General features: G+C 43.1%; 1 protein-coding gene across 5 annotated transcripts in view; it reads right to left on the bottom strand.

Moving 5' to 3' along the window:
• The window catches only part of PHC3 (polyhomeotic homolog 3), a 110,945-nt gene that overhangs the window by 12,696 nt on the left and 80,037 nt on the right, over nucleotides 1-18,212 (bottom strand). For 2 of the 5 annotated variants that reach the window (XR_006388769.1, XM_044290760.1), the window contains one exon: nucleotides 11,901-12,015. Coding sequence is in view for 2 of the 5 variants with exons in the window: in XM_044290760.1 (XP_044146695.1) it covers nucleotides 11,901-12,015 (115 nt within the window). In the remaining 3 variants the exon portion in view is untranslated. Of the gene's footprint in view, nucleotides 1-6,127; nucleotides 7,576-11,900; nucleotides 12,019-18,212 lie in introns of those variants that run through there. The other 3 variants (XM_044290761.1, XR_006388768.1, XR_006388767.1) reach the window with 3 other exon arrangements.

The raw sequence follows: 18,212 nt of genomic DNA, 5'->3' as shown, positions 1-18,212 counted from the left end.
GAGGGTGGAATAGAAACCAAAGACAATAACTGTACTGACCAACAGTTTACAAGCAAAACCTAAAGAGAATCTAACAATGCAACATGTAACAGAATGGCTTCACCTAAAAATGTAAAATACTATACCAGAATACAGAGTGGGAGCAATAAAACTGAAATTGTACCCTAGGGGGCGGGCGTGGCTAGCCGGACATGTGAGCGGATGCGAGTTGCGGAGCTCCTGCACTGCCTCAGACATTTATCCGTCACAAACAGCCTGAATTGGGGTATGTTGTGGACTAAGTCACATCTGAAGGTCCAGGGACCTCTCCGCTACCTGCGTTCCGCTGCCATGTCCAAGAAGAGAGACGGGAGAGGTGCCAGAAAAAATTAGCAAGATGGCGCCGGGGCCGCCACGCCGAGACCGCGTGAGTGACCTACAACAAGATGCAGCCGAGAGGGTGAGTCAGTATGCGCACACCCCGGCACTCCCCAGTGTGAGACATGCCTCGGACGCCAACTGTGAGTCCTCCCTGATGGATGGGGGAAGGGATTCAGACGGGGAGGAGGCCGGAGAGTTGATGGGTCTGAAAAGGCACCCTAATAGATTTGCCGCCATACAGGATCAAGAGGGGGCTGAGGAACCAGATGTCCCTGGCTCTGATATGGAGGAGCCGACTATTAAGGACGTTCTCCAGGCCATTTCTAACACTGGGTTCACACCTGAGCGTACCCGATAAGCGCTGTTTACAAGCGTGTTTATCGGGCGTTTACATACGTGCGAGGAAACAAGCAAACGCCCATTTTCGTGTGTTCCCGCTAGTCTATGTGCGGGAACGCGCGACAATACGCCCCAAAGAAGCTCCTGTACATCTTGGGGCTTAGGGCGTTTTACAGCGCGTTCATACGCGCTGTAAAACGCTCAGGTGAGAACCATGCCCATAGGGATTCATTGGTTTTTGCCTGTTGAGCGTTTTACAGCGCGTAGGAACGCGCTGTAAACCGCTCAGGTGTGAACCCAGCCTAAGTGGGGCAAGTCACTTAATGTTATGTCCATGCAGATGGGAGCCACTGGCCACCAATGTGTTAACTACAGGGGAGGGAGGGGGGGCCGGCCGCACTGGCCACCAATGCGTTAACTACACAGTTCTTTTAGTATATTCTAACCTGAAGCGTCCCCATCACCATGGGAACGCCTCTGTGTTAGAATATACTGTCGGATCTGAGTTTCACGATCTAACTCAAATCCGATGGTATATTCTAACATAGAGGCGTTCCCATGGTGATGGGGACACTTCAAGTTAAAATATACCATTGGATTGGAGAAAACTCCGATCCGATGGTATAAAAGGGACTCCTGACTTTACATTGAAAGTCAATGGGGGAAGGATCCGTTTGCAATTGCACCATATTGTGTCAACGTCAAACGGATCCGTCCCCATTGACTTGCATTGTAATTCAGGACGGATCCGTTTGGCTCCGCACTGCCTTTTTTTCAAGTCCGTGGATCCTCCAAAAATCAAGGAAGACCCACGGACGAAAAAATGGTCACGGATCACGAACCTAAGGACCCCGTTTTTGCGGACCTTAAAAAAAAAAACGGTCGTGTGCATGAGGCCTAACAGTTTATATTTCAAGTTGTGAATCTCGGAAGCGTTAATTTCCGCCCTACCAGGGATTGCAGGGGTTAAGGAATTTGCTCTGCCAATAGATAGTTTAATTGCCCACAGACCTTTGTACTCTCTAAGGTGTATTGGTGGGATCTGTTGGAAAGAGTAAATCCAGGTGCTATTTAAGCAAGGGGAGGGATGTTTTCTAGGTTGGGGAAGGGGGAGGGGAGGGAATGATCCCGGGTCTGTATACTTGTGTCAGTGGGTAATGGAACCTATAGAATGTATATTGCTTTATCCGTTTCAGTTATGGTACCCTATATGTAATTATGGCTAACCCAGTGAATTTTCAGAGCTGGAACGTTCGAGGGGTTAAGGATGCTATTAAAAGAAATGCCATAATGGAGAGTGTTAAAGTGTACCACCCTACGGTCTGCTGCCTACAGAAGACGCACCTCCTTGCGGAGCAATCCCACTTGCTTACCCCTAGGTGGGCGAGTCATTGCTATCATGCTACTTACTCCTCATATGCAAGGGGAGTAAGTATACTGATCCATAGACAGCTAGTTTTTAGCTGCATAGATAAGAGGATTAATACAAAGGGACGCCATGTCTTCCTTTATGGAAAACTTTTTAATGTCCCATGCATAATATGTGGGGTATACATACCACCGCCATATTCCCCGATTATAATTAAAAAGCTGTTGGCTTTTCTGTCTGATTATCCTGATACTCCAGCACTGATAATGGGGGACTTTAACAACGTAATATTCCCTACATGGGATAGACTATCCACTTCTGCGTCACAATCGGAGGGGCTGCTTACCCCTTTTAGGAGACTTCTAGATGAAGCGTCCCTGATGGATTTCTGGAGGCTGCGCAACCCACGGGTACCCCAGTACTCTGATTGCTCCAGCACACACCAAACATTGTCCAGAATTGATTTGGCTCTTGGGAATGAGGCAATGGGTTGCCGTATCTGCGATGTCTGATATTTAACTAGGCAACTGTCAAACCATTCTCCCATATTAGTGTCTGCTATCTACCCCCCAGAACTGGAGGGAGGTCATTATGGAAATTCAATCCATTTTGGCTGTCGGTTCTACCCACAGTCTCAAATATTAGAGACATGTTAAAAGAGTTTTTTGCCCTTAATCTTCCAGGAGCTTCGTTGCTGATAGTCTGGGATACCATGAAAGCCTTTTTGAGGGGAATACTTATCGCGGAGGTTAATAAAAAGCATAATGAATCCAGAGTGGCGGTAAAAGCACTAGAAAGACGGGTGATTGAGGCGGAAACACAATATGTCATACAGCCCACGGAAGGGTATAGAACCCAGTGGCAGGAAGCACAACGTAAACTGAATGATAAACTCCTTCTCAAAGCAAAAAACTAAAGTTTCTTCCAGAAACAATCGTATTTTGAGGAGGGAAGAGGACAGGTAAATTACTGGCATTGCTCTCCAAAGCGCAGCAGCCCTCTGCATATGTCGCTGCTCTTCGCGACATCGAGGGGGTTGTGTGTACAGCTCCAGACAAATTGTTAGATATTATGCATGTATTCTATTCATCCCTATATGAATCCAAAATTACTGCAGGGGATCCAAAGATTACGCATTTCTTGGATGGACTCCAGCTTCCTACATTGGGTTCTGATCAAGTGTCGATTTTGGATAGTCCCAAAACAATCAAGGAATTAGAAGCGGCCCTGAGTGATATGTCTAATAACTAAGGCCCCTGGGCTTGCCTGCTTAAGTTTATAAAACATTCGCCCCTATCTTGCTTCCTCAGTTGCTGGAAGAGCTTAGGGAGGCGCAGCGTCAGAGTAAATTGCCACTTAGTATGACTGAGGCGATCATAGTTGTCATTTCTGCCTTTAGGGCAAAGATCCCCTAAAGGCAGAATCGTATAGACCTATATCTCTTCTCCAAGTAGATGTGAAGTTATTAGCGAAAGTCCTGGCGAATAGACTTAATACAGTAATAACGTTGCTTATACATTCAGACCAGGCAGGTTTCATGCCAAATATATCGACTGCGGTTAACATCAGACGTCTATTCTTAAACATACAGACAGGGAGGTATCGTGGATTGAAAGCGGCGGTCGCGTCTCTTGACGCTGCCAAAGCGTTTGACAGCGTGGAATGGAAACACTTGTGGGCGGTGCTCAAGAAAATGGGCTTCGGGGCAACCTTTATCCAGTAGATCCAACTTTTATATAAACACTCCTACAGCTAAAATTAGGGTGACTGGAGCTCTCTCCCGATCTTTTCATCTGCATAGAGGGACGAGGCAGGTGTGCCCTCTGTCACCCTTACTCTTTGCAATAGCAATTGAGCCCCTGGCGACGGCACTTAGGGAAGCGCAGGCAGTCAAGGGTTTTAGATATAATGGGCTAATCGAAAAAGTAGCTCTTTATGCCGATGACATGCTCTTTTTCCTAGAGGAATGGAGCTCCTCTCTTCTGGCAGCCATGAACATTATTAATGGATTTAGCGGCCTGTCAGGGTTGAACATCAACTGGTCCAAGTCTGTGCTGATGTTGCTCTCAGAAGACAATGGAGACAGTTGCTGCCAGACGGAGAGCCTGCAACTTGTTACTTCTTTTAAATATCTTGGCGTCCAGGTTACTGTTGATGTCAGAGATTATGAAAGACTGAATCTGACTCCGCTGCTGCAGAGATTCCGACAGAAGATACAGGTTTTGACCAAATTGCCACTCTCGGTAATAGGGAGGGTTAATCTTCTCAAAATGATACTGATGCCCCAACTCCTATACTTGTTGCATAATGCACCTATATGGGTTCCTGCCCGATTTTTTTGTCACGGTTAATGCCATATTTAGAGATTTATTCTGGAAGAGAGGGGTTCCGCGTATAAAACTGGCTACGGTCTGTCGAGCAAAAACTGATGGGGGTACTTGGGGCTCCAGACCCATGGATTTATTACTTAGCTGCCCAACTACAGCATTTACGCGGGTGTGGGATGGAGGAGGACATTAAGAAGACGGGGCGAATCGCGCAAATTCTAGTGGTGGGGGGGGGGAACTTAACAGCAGGGAATGACATTCCGATACTTTGGGTAATCCACAAAGTTTGGTGGAAAGAGAGGAAAGTAGCAGGGATACAAGGGTACACGAAGTTTACCGTAATATGGCCCAATTACATGTATTCAGAACTCTATAAAATATCTGCTATTCAGACGTGGGGACGATACGGACTTACCCACATGCATCAACTTTATGATAGGGAGACTTTAAAAGAATATGCTCAACTACAACGTGAGTTTCAGCTTCCGCACTCCCAATTTTACATGTATTTACAGCTTAGACATGCTATGCATTCGCAGGGTAAAGTGGAAAGGGTTAAACCAGCCTCTAAACATACGATCATAGATTTGGCAAGCTCTAAGGGTACCACTAGCGGGGTTATATCGTTGCATTATAGCAGTCTTATGGAACCGCAATTTAAAAAGCAGCCTCTCTGATTTTATGACAAATGGGATGATATAACTGATCTAACAGAAGACCAGTGGCACAAAGTGCTAGAAGGATTTACGGATATAGCAGTGGGTGAAACACAAATAATGTCACAGCTGCTATTGCTACATAGGGTCTATAGGACACCTGCCCTCTTAAGGAAAATGGGGTATAGATTGGATGACTTATGTCCCAGATGGGCCAATGCTGCGTTGATACACCTTATGTGGAACTGCCCCAAGCTGAGAAGATACTGGAGGGATGTGATGGATATAATACAAAAAGTGTTTGAGACTCAAATTGTGGTTACCACCAGGGTGTGTGCACTTGGCTGTGTTGACAGTTATTCATTATCTTCTGAACATACATTGGCGATTATTCGTATACTGTATCAGGCAAGAAAGGTGATCGCGTATCATTGGGTGAATCATGACCCTCCTAAGGTTCAAGAGGTTCATGACCCTCCTAAGGTTCATACCCTGCTGCAACTGGAGAGATTTGTATATCAAAAGAGGAATAACCTTAAAAAGTTTGAAAAGATCTGGGGCAGATGGAAACATGGATTAATCTGGAGGTTGTAGTTGCATTGGAGTAGGATTTTCGGATCACAACACCCTGGTCTCATGCAAACTTTTGGGCGTTATTCTTCAGGAATCTAGGAGACTGTATTCATGGGAAGCAGGTGGGACACTAGGGTTTTTAGGTGGGAGGAGATCTTCTTCTGAGAGGTTGCTGTGGTACATGTGCTTCAGTACCTATTCTTGTGATATGCTGTCATGAGGGTCGACCGGATGATTTGAGGTCTATACTATACCATTGCAGAATATGTATCTGAAAGACAACTCTTTTTTCTGCTCTTCTTGCTCAGACTTTTCACCTAAGAGACTTTTGGAGCTTCTCCAATGTGTTGTGGGACTTCTGGGACTGGGAACAGAAGGGAGGGGGTGGGACGGGGGGTAATGTTTTGTCTTCTTTATGTTGTTGAATAAAAACAATCTGATAAAAAAATAAAATAATTGTACCCTAGTGCAGATAAACAATAAGTAATAACAATGACCTAATACAAAATAAAGAGGCTGCTTATTTATTTTACGCACTTATATAGTGCTGCTATATTCCACAGCACTTTACAGAGAGTAGTGTCCTCAATGGGGCTCACAATAATCTAAGCAACCTATAAGTATGTCTTTGGCGTGTGGGAGAAAACCAGAGGAAACCTACGCAAACACAGGGAGAACATACAAACTCCATGCAGAGGTTGTCCTTGGTCAGATTCGAACCTAGGACCCCATCTCCAAACAGCAACCAGCCGTAGGCCTTACTCAGAATGCAGACCAAGCACAAACCTGAGAAGTGATTGCGCATCTTGCATCTACATGGAAGCCTCCAGCAGATCTCTGCAAGTTAGCCCCCCCCGAACAGGAACAGGCCAACAGTGACCAGTAGAAGGACAGGTGAGGTTCAAGTCAGGCAGGGTTGAATGTGGCCTGAGATGTTTAGTTGTCCAACTGTTGACGCTTGCTTTAGATGCACATTTCCTCAGCTCCTGTTGAGGTAAAGATGGGCATCAAGGATAGTATGATGGGAGTTATGTCCAAAACAGACCACACCTTACAGAGATCTTCTGGGGTATTTATGCACTATCTCAAGGCATTATGCACAATAGATAGACCGAAAGGGGTATAGCCAAGAGCAGGGATGCTCAACCTGTGGCCCTTCAGCTGTTGTAAAACTACAACTCCCACCATGCCCTTCTGTAGGCTGATAGCTGTAGGCTGTCCGGGAATGATGGGAGTTGTAGTTTTGCAACAGCTGGAGGGCTGCAGGTTGAGCATGCCTGGCCAAGAGTATGACATGTTCTTCTGGCGCAGCTATTCTAGAAGAGGTCAGAGAATTCTTCTTTTGGCTAGTATAAATGATGCAGCGTCATGATAAAGGGCAAGCTCTGAGCTGTCATAGGACACTTTGGTGTTCTCTCTTGCAGCTTTTAGGTTCCTGGTGGTATCCACAAAGGACAACAGTCCACAAATAATATCCCAAGGAGGTCTGATGATGCGAGTTTGGGCCTAAAGGGATCTGTGGATCCTCTCAATGATTATTTCTGAGGCTACCTCTGTACCAACCAAATCTGTAGTCCAAGACTCAGGTACACCTTTACCGTGGATATTCTGTTTTCTGCTTCTGTTTTCCTCATCTTCTATGAGGATCAGGGCTTTGTTGATATGTGCCAAATGATCCACAGATCAGGATTCCAAAGCTGTTGAGTGCGCCATTATGGTAGAACACGTGGCCTCCAGGCTTTCTACTTGTGCCCAAATATGCTGTGTCTCAGTTTGGGTTATGGTCGCCTTAAAGAAGGCTTTGAAAGTAGCTGCGATATCTGTGTCTCCCTGGTCACTAGCAGCTACACTGCAGTGGTCTGATTTATTTGCTCTTTTGACCGCTGCAGACTCCCTGGATGCCATCTTGGACAGTTTTTCCTACGAGAAAGTGATCTTCTGCTGCAGGAATCTGTGAAAGTCAGACAAAACATTATGTAACGACTGTGTGCCAGACTGGTCTAGCCTCTTGTCCTTGCATTATTTGACCATGTTGAAGCTGCAAAAACGGGTGTTCAGGCTTATTGCAGGGAATGTCTCAGGCGTCTTCCTCCATTAGCGGTCATGTCCACCCCAGCTTTTTATTTTTTTCCCCAAGACCCAAAACCTGCAGTACCCTCAGTATATATTATGCCTCCCACACAATGTCCCCAGTATAAATAATGTGTGCTATATTACTATCTATAATGCTCCCAGACCTGTCATACTCCACTCCCCCAAGCACCAAACTTAAAAAAATAAATAAATAAGATACTCCCCTTGGCAGCAGTACCCGATGCTCTCGGCGTGATCATGTGACATCACAACACTGGGAGTGCATGTCCTGCTGCTTACAAAGTTCCAAGGACAATCTATGGAGAGTTTTTTCCTTCCACCCCGCTCATGTTCCTATTTTCAACAGGCGATGGTCAGGTGCACTCCTGTCTAAACATCCGTAAAAAAAACGGGCCTATTTTTTTACGACCGCTCTCCACAGGCCCACAGACTGGGGTATGGGATATGTGATGCTACCAAAAATAAGGCTCTCATACCTAGCAACCGTCCTGAATCCGGCAGGACAGTCCTGGATTACAGTGACTGTCCCGGTACGGGGGAGCTATGTCCAGCTGTCTGGCAGCTGTCCCTGCGTCCATAGGAAGCAGAGACAGTTGCCTGTATTATGATAAAGCAGAGAGCCGGCATCGTCCCTTCCCCCTGCCGGCTCTCCACACCTCTGACCTACATACTGTGGGGTGGCATGAAGGGGAAATAAATACTATGTGGGGGCATTAAGGGGACTGGGTGGCATTAGGTGTATAGTTATGTTTTGGGCGGAGTTAGATGCATGGGCTAGTGCAGAAAAAATTTGCTGCTGCGCTGCATCCCTCTTTGTTTGTTTACAAAGTTGGGAGGTATGAGCTCTGGTGTTTCCCAAAGTTTTCTTTTGTTTTCCAACACAAGTTGCTACCTTTGCACAAGATCTTGTAAATTATTGTACATTTTAGTTAGTAATATACAGCAATTTATATGTTGGTGTCAGCAATGTTGTCAAAAGAGAGAGAGAGAGAAAAAAATAAAATAAAACACTAAAATGAAACTGCCATGATTCAAAATGCACTGGTACATTAAAAAGGCTTTTAACCATGTAATTCCTGGAAGGGTTAACCCCCTTTATTACCAGCCAATTTTGGAATATATATCTTTGTGTTTGCATTGCTGCATTCAGAGAGTCATAAGTTTTTTTTATTTTCCTCTCAATGTAGATATATAAGGGCTTGTTTTATAGCGGATGAGTTGCATTTTCCAGCGACTGTCTACAGCTAAGGGCAGCGAGTGGCTACAGCAGTCACATGTAATATACCGACATGTCAATATGTACGTCACAGTGTCTGTAATGTGCTTGAAAATGGAATGTCACCTCTGCAGCCACTCATTGTTTCAGCTGTACACAGTGATAAGCTGCAGCTGTCATGTCCCATTTCCCAGCATGTCTATGCTGCTATTAACAAATGTGAAGCGTGTAAGATCTGCACCGTAGAGTATGGTACTGGAGAAAAGGGAGTATCACTTGCTTTTTTATTTTAAAGGGGTTGTCCAGGTTCAGAGCTGAACCCGGACATACCTCCATTTTCACCCCGGCAGCCTCCCTGACATCAGTTCATGCTCCAATGCTCTCCTTTGCCCTGCGTGATTTAGGGAGCGCATCAGAGCATAAGATGCTCCGATGCTAGCCTCAGTGGGGCTGCCTGGGTGAAAATAAGGGTATGTCCAGGTTCAGCTCTGAACCCAGACAACACCTTTAATAATATGCAAATTATAAAATAAAATTGGAAACAAAATATTCAAAACATCTCTATTTATTCAGTATCGAGTATCAGCATCACACGCAGAAATACATGCATTTACACACCTTGCAATGCTATCAATGAGGTTCTTAACGATTGTTTGAGGAACGTTCTGCCATGCTGAATGCATTTGGGCACACAAATTATTAATGACGTCCCAGATGTGCTCAATGGGAGACAAGTACTGGGATGCTGCAGGCTCTGGAAGCAGATTTAGGCCATGCAGGCTGCTCATAGTAGCACAAGCAACATGCAGCCTGGCACTGTCCTGAAGAAAAACTGCTCTTGGGACACTTGGGAGAAATGGCTGTACCACTGTTTCCATGACCAAATCAATATAACACTAAGCTATTAATGTACCTGAAATGAAGACTAAAGGTGTCCAGCTTCCGTACATTATGCCACCCCATACCAAAATCTCAGGAGTAAAACTGGTGTGAAGTTCCCTTGTAAAGGCCTCTTCATGGCATTGCCCTTGTTATTCTCAAACCAATCTACATCTACCAGTGGGACTGGGACAAAAGCTGGACTCATCTCTGAAGAGGATAGACCTCCATTCCAGCCTCCATTGCTGTCTTGCCGTGCATTATCATAGCCTCTGAAAGCACTGGCATAAGGTCATTAAAGCACGTGTAGCTGGACGTCTGGTTTGTATCTGTGCAAACGCCTTCTTATGGTTTGTGTAGACACGGTTTACTGCTCTAGACTTGGGGCATGATCTGCAATTTCACGTGCAGTATAGACTGGATCACCACGTGCCACTCTTCTAGTCAGACGATCTGTCTGTTCAGAGGTTTGCCTTTGTGCACCTCTTGCGGTCATTCTATTTAGTCTTTGTTCTCCCAACCACCAGGACACGCAACATTGAAAAGTTCTGACATATCTTCCTAGACGCGAAGCGATCTGCTGGAGTTAAAAACCAAGGTCACTCAATTCAAGGATTCTGTCCCTCTAAGTTTGGGACAAGTGGCGATAAAGCGTAAAGCGCAGTAAAGTTTAAAGCGCTGCGGAATATGTCAGCACTATATAAGTGAGTATAATAATAATTGGAACGTTGATGAAGAGGAGGCATCACACAATAATCCCACATAACTTCATCTGATTTTTTAGGTTTTATTTGACTAAAAAGAAGACTTTTCTTTCAATCTGGCTTTTATGCCCCTACCACATTCTACAGATTGGAGCTAGGTGCTTGAAAATAAAAAAACGTCCTCAATTTGCATAACCTTACAGCTGTAATGTCAAAGTGGAGTGTAACAGCGCAAATATATTGAAAAATAATTCTGCTTGACCCAAAGATATCTATGTTGGGGGGGATTGTGGGGTGAAGGAATATGGAAAAGCAGTGAAAAAATGTTACTGTTTAATTTGCTAGGAAAATGATTGTTAGGAAATAGATATCCTCAGAAACTCAGAAAACAAAGAGAACCAAATTCATATTCTATTGCATTTTGCAATATGAATGGGTTTAATACTGCAAAAATAATAGTAAGCATTTGTTTGTCCAGAAACGGAGATGTTATTATATTGTGCTGAAATGTTATGGTCATGGCGACTGTGCGGAAATGGAGCTTTTTTCCCTTGTGGGGCTAAAAAGTGGAAAATATATAACTGAAATGTGAAAAGGTTTTGTTAATTGTAATTTCTTCTAGCATTAAAAAAGAAAAAAACAAACAAACAACAAACATCTGGTCAGCTCTGGTGTTATGGATCAAATAAACTTTCAGTTTTTTACTCACTATTTTCTATACTGATGTAGCTGTGCAAAGCCTTATTTTTTTGTGACACAAGTTATATCCCTTGGTGCCATTTTGGGGTACATCTATATTACTGCACAATTTAACTTATTTTTTTATGCCGTTTACTGGTGACCTTAAATAATGTTATAGATTTATAGTACAGTACAGGTTTGTCTCTGTGACACAATGGGGAATCCTTCTTTTTTGCCTTTGTATGACAAGCTTAGCGAATGGTATAGTGGATATCAGAACTTTCTATGATTTCTGTTCTGTTATTAGAGCAGGACAGATGAGCACTATTCAAAGTGCTGCTAATTTGACCTGATATTATATTAAACAGTTGGATAGAAGGGTCTATGAGAACTGCGTGTTGTCTGTGGATTACAGCTCTCTGAACATATTTCCAGTGTGCCTGGAAACTGATCCAACTTAATATGGATGGGAAAAGGTTTTCCACAGGTTATCTCATGCTAAAAACATAAGGAATCACTGCCCAGACCAGCAGAGACTAATTTCACAATGCTTTACCAAGTCACTCTTGTACATTCACTGTAGATGATAATAGTTTAAAAAGATTATTATAACTATAAAATTCTAATACTTTTGCCGAACACTCCTTCAGCGAAGATCATGTTCACCTAACAATCTATTTAATAGAAAACAATCTAGATTACCTTTTTGCACACGACTGTGAACAAAATCTTTTTGACCTCAGGAACATGTTTGCATAGCCTGTCTTTCCACAAAACTCACACTCCAAGATTTCACATTCCACCTCGTAGACACCTTCTGCTGAAAGAAAAAACAAAACAAGAAACAAAACAATGTTTTACATATTATCCTCCAAAGATACAGATTTCCCAATAAATTAAGATTGAGACCACCATGCATGGATATTCAGCATGGAATTGACAAGAACAAATCTGAAGGAAAGTTTGTCTAAATTTCACCTTAAAATGACATTCTATGTGCAAGATTGAATCCCTGATCTTAATGGAAAAAATATAAAATCCATTTAAAGGGGTTATCCCATGATTAATGTAACACATTTAAATCAGTAATCATATAGTACATGGACCGTCTCAAAAAAAAGCTACAACCAGTCCTGTACCTCACATGGATCCAGAGATCTCCACACTCATTTTTCCAATTGCTCTGCTAGATTTATATCAAGATGAAAGCTCAGGGGGTGTGCACTTTCTGCTACAGCTCTCTCCCTATCACAGCTCAGGAGGCAGTTGAAGGATGGAACAGAGCATGTGCATCCACCTCAGCAAGGTGGACAGAGAAATAAGAAAAAGAACAAACAGCAGGTGGAGCTATACAGATACATTTTATTGAATAAGTACAAGATGCTGATTTGAAAACTGCTAAATACAGTGGATATAAAAAGTCTATACACCCTTGTTAAAATGTCAGGTTTCTGTGCTGCAAAAAAATTAGACAAAGATAAATCATTTCAGAACTTTTTCCACCTTTAATGTGACCTATAAACTGTACCACTCAATTGAAAAACAAACTGAAATCTTTTAGGTAGATGGAAGAAAACAAAAACTAAAATAATGTGGTTGCATAAGTGTGCATATATATCCCCTTATAACTGGGGATGTAGCTGTGTTCCGAATTAAGTAACCACATTCAAAATCGTACACCTGCCATCATTTAAAGTGCCTCTGATTAACCCCAAATAAGGTTCAACTACTCTAGTTTGTCTTTCCTGATATTTTCTTAGTCGCGTCCCACAGCAAAAGCCATGGTCCACAGAGAGCTTCCAAAGCATCAGAGGGATCTCATTATCTCATTGTTAAAAGGTAACCATCAGGAATTTCCAAGGCATTGGATATACCATGGAACACAGTGAAGACTGTCATTATCAAGTGGAGAAAATATGGCACAACAGTGACATTACCAAGAACTGGACGTCCCTCCAAAATTGATGAACAGACGAGAAGAAAACTGGTCTGGGAGGCTACCAAGAGGCCTACAGCAACATTAAAGCAGCTGCAGGAATATGTGGCAAGTACTGGCTGTGTGGTACATATGACAACAATCTCCCGTATTCTTCATATGTCTGGGCTATGGGGTAGAGTGGCAAGACGAAAGCCTTTTCTTACAAAGAAAAACACCCAAGACAGGCTACATTTTGCAAAAACACATCTGAAGTCTCCGAAAAGCATGTGGAAAAAGGTGTTATGGTCTGATGAAACCAAGGTTTAACTTTTTGGCCATAATTCCAAAAGTTATGTTTGACACAAAAACAACACTGCACATCACCAAAAGAACACCATACCCACAGTGAAGCATGGTGGTGGCAGCATCATGCTTTGGGGCTGTGAGGGATGAGACTCCATCTTGGTGTCTGCAGGAGCCATTTTACATTGTATGACCTTTTTGAAGTTAAAAAGATCAGGGACTTTTTGCATGTCAGTTTCTGCAGAAAGTAACTTAGCCCCCACCTTCTTTTTTTCGATAGATGGAAACTGCTAGCTATGAAACTGTATTCTGAATTGTATGCGTCTGCGGTTAATTGACATTTATATTTTCTGTTTCTATAAGCACATATATGTACAAATATGGTCATGACCTTCATGAGACGTGTGTGGGTGGCATTTCCACCTCCTCCTCGCCAAGACAGTATAATATTATATGCATTTTGTTTGAATAAATAGAGACTTGTTTGATCACTAAGTGTCGGTCAATGAATCCTCCATGGGTACCCATTACTAAATCTATGGGCAATGATGATTTGGAACTCAGCAGAAATTAGAGTAAGGGGTCTTTGCCCCCACAATTTCTTTGGCGCCTAAACGTGGGGCTTGACCAGTGAACTCTGACCTTACGGTTCCAGCTGCAACAGGAGGAGACCCGGATTCACAGATACTACAAACAGCGCTGTAAGGTAAGAAGGTTATTCTTACAAAAAAATATATCTGTGTTTCCTGTGTCTTCACCAGGGTCAGAGACAGTGGGTCTATTGAAGTTTCTCTGACTGTCAAGTCTTTTAAAATGGTAAGAACCTATTTATGCTGAGATATGGAATTTGATTGGTCTTGGTTTTGGGAAACGTTTGGTTTAGTTATTGGTTTACGTACTGGTTGTTGTTTGGATTTTGTATCGTATCACAGAAAATGCCCGTAGAGGAAAGAGTGAACCGTGGAGTCCTCTGAGAAAGTGTTAAGACAATATAGAGTTTTCCTATGTGTAATATAGTTGATACATTAACAGGAGATTAATGGGGAAGTCAGCTATAAGGAAGCACATGGATGATTGTACAGTAATAACTGTAGATATTTCAGACGTCTGGTAGAGAAATTCTTAACACATAGACATGGGCAATACGCAGAGTATACCTGAGGGATATAAATTAGCCAAGCACTCTAGCACATAGTCAAAGATGTAGGAGGAAAACAAGACAAGAAATGACAGAAGGCGGGTATGAAACATGGTAATTTAGATTGTGAAGTTTGGGAAAGGTTCAAAAGAACACATAGTGGTTGGATGAAGGATCAGGAATGTGAGGGAGGTTGTGGAATGTTGGTGTCGGGCAGCAGAGAAAGTGAAGAATGAGAAATGGCCAAATGTAACATTTCGAGGAAATTTGTATTATGACAAGTGTAAAACGTGACAATGACAGTGAGAGTGAGACAGAAAAGAAAATATGTCCGCCACCTTCAGCTTCCCCACCATCATATTCTGGGATTATGGATAGACCAGGCTGGACATGTACAATTTGTGGAAACCAGAATCCTGACTGGACGGAAACTTGTAGAGCATGTGGGGCACCACGACCTAGACTGAGTACAGGACTCTATCCAGTCACCATACGTACCATTCACCCCACAAGTCCAATGGAGTTCTAAGGACCAAATGGGACTTTTAGGTAGAATTCCTGACCCATTGACAAGACCTATGCCTGTCCACCGTATGTTACAACAGATACAAGCCACATATAGGGTGACATGGGCTGGCTTAAATGATTTAGTGGCCTTAAAAATGGGAGAATCACCATATAACCTTGTAAAAGAACAGTTACTGACCAGTCCTCATGGTCTGACTGGGAAAAAACTGACACATCGGACATAAAATATTGAAGAATTTTTGGTAGATGGGCAAAGACAAAGGAAGATGACAGTGCCCGTAGTTTAAAAGACGTAATATAGGAGACTAAAGAAGACGTAGTGGCAATTGAGTCTAGACTACGGACAGTGTGGACGGACATGGGTTGGGATACCACTGGATCTATGGGACAGAAGTTACTGACATCTGCTTTCATGGAGGGACTGAGACCTGCCCTCCAGACAAAACTGAAGGCACTTAAGCCTGAATGGAGGGTGAGAGCACTACCTCAGTTAGTTGCTGCTGCTAAGGGTTTGGAACTAGACATGTCCACTACCAAATCCTCAAAAATCAATATGGTACAAGGACAACAGAGACCATACAGACCAGACAGTGGAGGGGAGACTTCAGATGATACAATTGTGGAAAACCTGGTCACATATGCAGAAATTGCTGGTTAACCCCTCAAGGACAACAGGTGAACTCACAGAACCAGGGTTCAGTGCACACCCCAGGTCCGGTGACCTCACAATAGGAAGCCGGCAACCCAGTGTCCTTATCTGCAATGACCGCAGCAGCTGTGGGCTGCCAAACTGAGATACCAGTCCAGGTAGGCAACCAACAGGTTCCTTTCTTAATAGACACGGAGGCAGCCAGTACAGTGATCAATCCTGATTATACAGGTCCTTCTCCAAAAATTAGCATATTGTGATAAAGTTCATTATTTTCTGTAATGTACTGATAAACATTAGACTTTCATATATTTTAGATTCATTACACACCAACTGAAGTAGTTCAAGCCTTTTATTGTTTTAATCTTGATGATTTTGGCATACAGCTCATGAAAACCCAAAATTCCTATCTCAAAAAATTAGCATATTTCATCCGACCAATAAAAGAAAAGTGTTTTTAATACAAAAAAAGTCAACCTTCAAATAATTATGTTCAGTTATGCACTCAATACTTGGTCGGGAATCCTTTTGCAGAAATGACTGCTTCAATGCGGCGTGGCATGGAGGCAATCAGCCTGTGGCACTGCTGAGGTGTTATGGAGGCCCAGGATGCTTCGATAGCGGCCTTAAGCTCATCCAGAGTGTTGGGTCTTGCGTCTCTCAACTTTCTCTTCCCAATATCCCACAGATTCTCTATGGGGTTCAGGTCAGGAGAGTTGGCAGGCCAATTGAGCACAGTAATACCATGGTCAGTAAACCATTTACCAGAAAATAATGAACTTTATCACAATATGCTAATTTTTTTAGAAGGACCTGTATTAAGCCATGGCAGATAAGCACATAATGTGTCCCTGCATCAGGGTTCATAGGGGAAGTGGTCTTCACCCCAGAGTCCATACCTATGAAATAAAAAATCAAAGACAGTACAGTGGAGTTAAGGTAGGTTATTGGTGGCTCACCTGGTCAGTACAATGTGTAGGTGCTCTGGTTCTGGACTGATTCACCCAATCAGGAGGCGGTTTATAACAATAAAAGTATATAGTGGAAAAACCGGCACTCTACATCTATCAATAATGCTAGGGAGGCAGTATGTGGAATAGTAAAATATGTATTTATTTTTGTAAGGGTATGTTTTTTAGGAATGGGAAATAAAGAGGTAAAGGTTCTAAAAATGTCGAGGTCCAAAGGATGAGGTTCTCATAAATAAAAATAGCAATAAGAATGATGTTTTGCCATATACAGCGTTTGCAGATGCACAATACCAGAGATATGTCAAAAAATATACCAAAAAATAAACCAAAAAATAACAGGAGTAACAAAAAATAGCAGATATATGCAGAGTGGAGGTGTGGCACTGCAGTAATTATCTAATAGCGGTTTTCACCTTCCGTGGGTACAGTGAATGGTTGTGTCCATTTATTTGTAGTCCATAAAAATTGTCTATCTGTACCTACGGTCTTGGTCACATAGGAGGTATATAATATATGGATAGAGCGGTGAGAAAAATAGAGAGGATAAAAATATATAAAAAATGAAAAATGTAAAAAATATAAAAATATGTAGTAGGTCAGTCGGGTGCTGTACTTAGTGTGGCGTCCCACACATTAAGGGAACTGCACCCTGACTGTTTACCTTTCTTTGCGAGGTGTCCTGGTTGTTGGAGCAGCCTTGCTGCGCTCTGCGGTGTTTGTTTTTCCCGGTCTTCTCGGCGTGCCACGTGGATATGACGTCACTTCTTCGGTGTCTCACGTGTCTTAGCCGGACTTGGTTTTAAGTTTTTTCGTTGGTGGTCTTTTCAATCCGGAGGATTCAGATGGGATTCGTTGCTCGGAAGCGCTTCCAAGGTGAGGTTATTGGCAGGTTTTCAGAGGGAGGTCACCAGACGCGTTTCGAAGGACTACGCTGCCTTCTTCATCAGTGGTCCACTGATGAAGAAGGCAGCGTAGTCCTTCGAAACGCGTCTGGTGACCTCCCTCTGAAAACCTGCCAATAACCTCACCTTGGAAGCGCTTCCGAGCAACGAATCCCATCTGAATCCTCCGGATTGAAAAGACCACCAACGAAAAAACTTAAAACCAAGTCCGGCTAAGACACGTGAGACACCGAAGAAGTGACGTCATATCCACGTGGCACGCCGAGAAGACCGGGAAAAACAAACACCGCAGAGCGCAGCAAGGCTGCTCCAACAACCAGGACACCTCGCAAAGAAAGGTAAACAGTCAGGGTGCAGTTCCCTTAATGTGTGGGACGCCACACTAAGTACAGCACCCGACTGACCTACTACATATTTTTATATTTTTTACATTTTTCATTTTTTATATATTTTTATCCTCTCTATTTTTCTCACCGCTCTATCCATATATTATATACCTCCTATGTGACCAAGACCGTAGGTACAGATAGACAATTTTTATGGACTACAAATAAATGGACACAACCATTCACTGTACCCACGGAAGGTGAAAACCGCTATTAGAT

The sequence above is a fragment of the Bufo gargarizans genome, chromosome 4, assembly GCF_014858855.1.
Source record: "Bufo gargarizans isolate SCDJY-AF-19 chromosome 4, ASM1485885v1, whole genome shotgun sequence".
NCBI classification, from domain to species: Eukaryota; Metazoa; Chordata; class Amphibia; order Anura; family Bufonidae; genus Bufo; species Bufo gargarizans.
The sequence above is the reverse complement of the archived record's forward strand: the minus strand, read 5'-3'. Positions and strand labels throughout refer to the sequence as shown.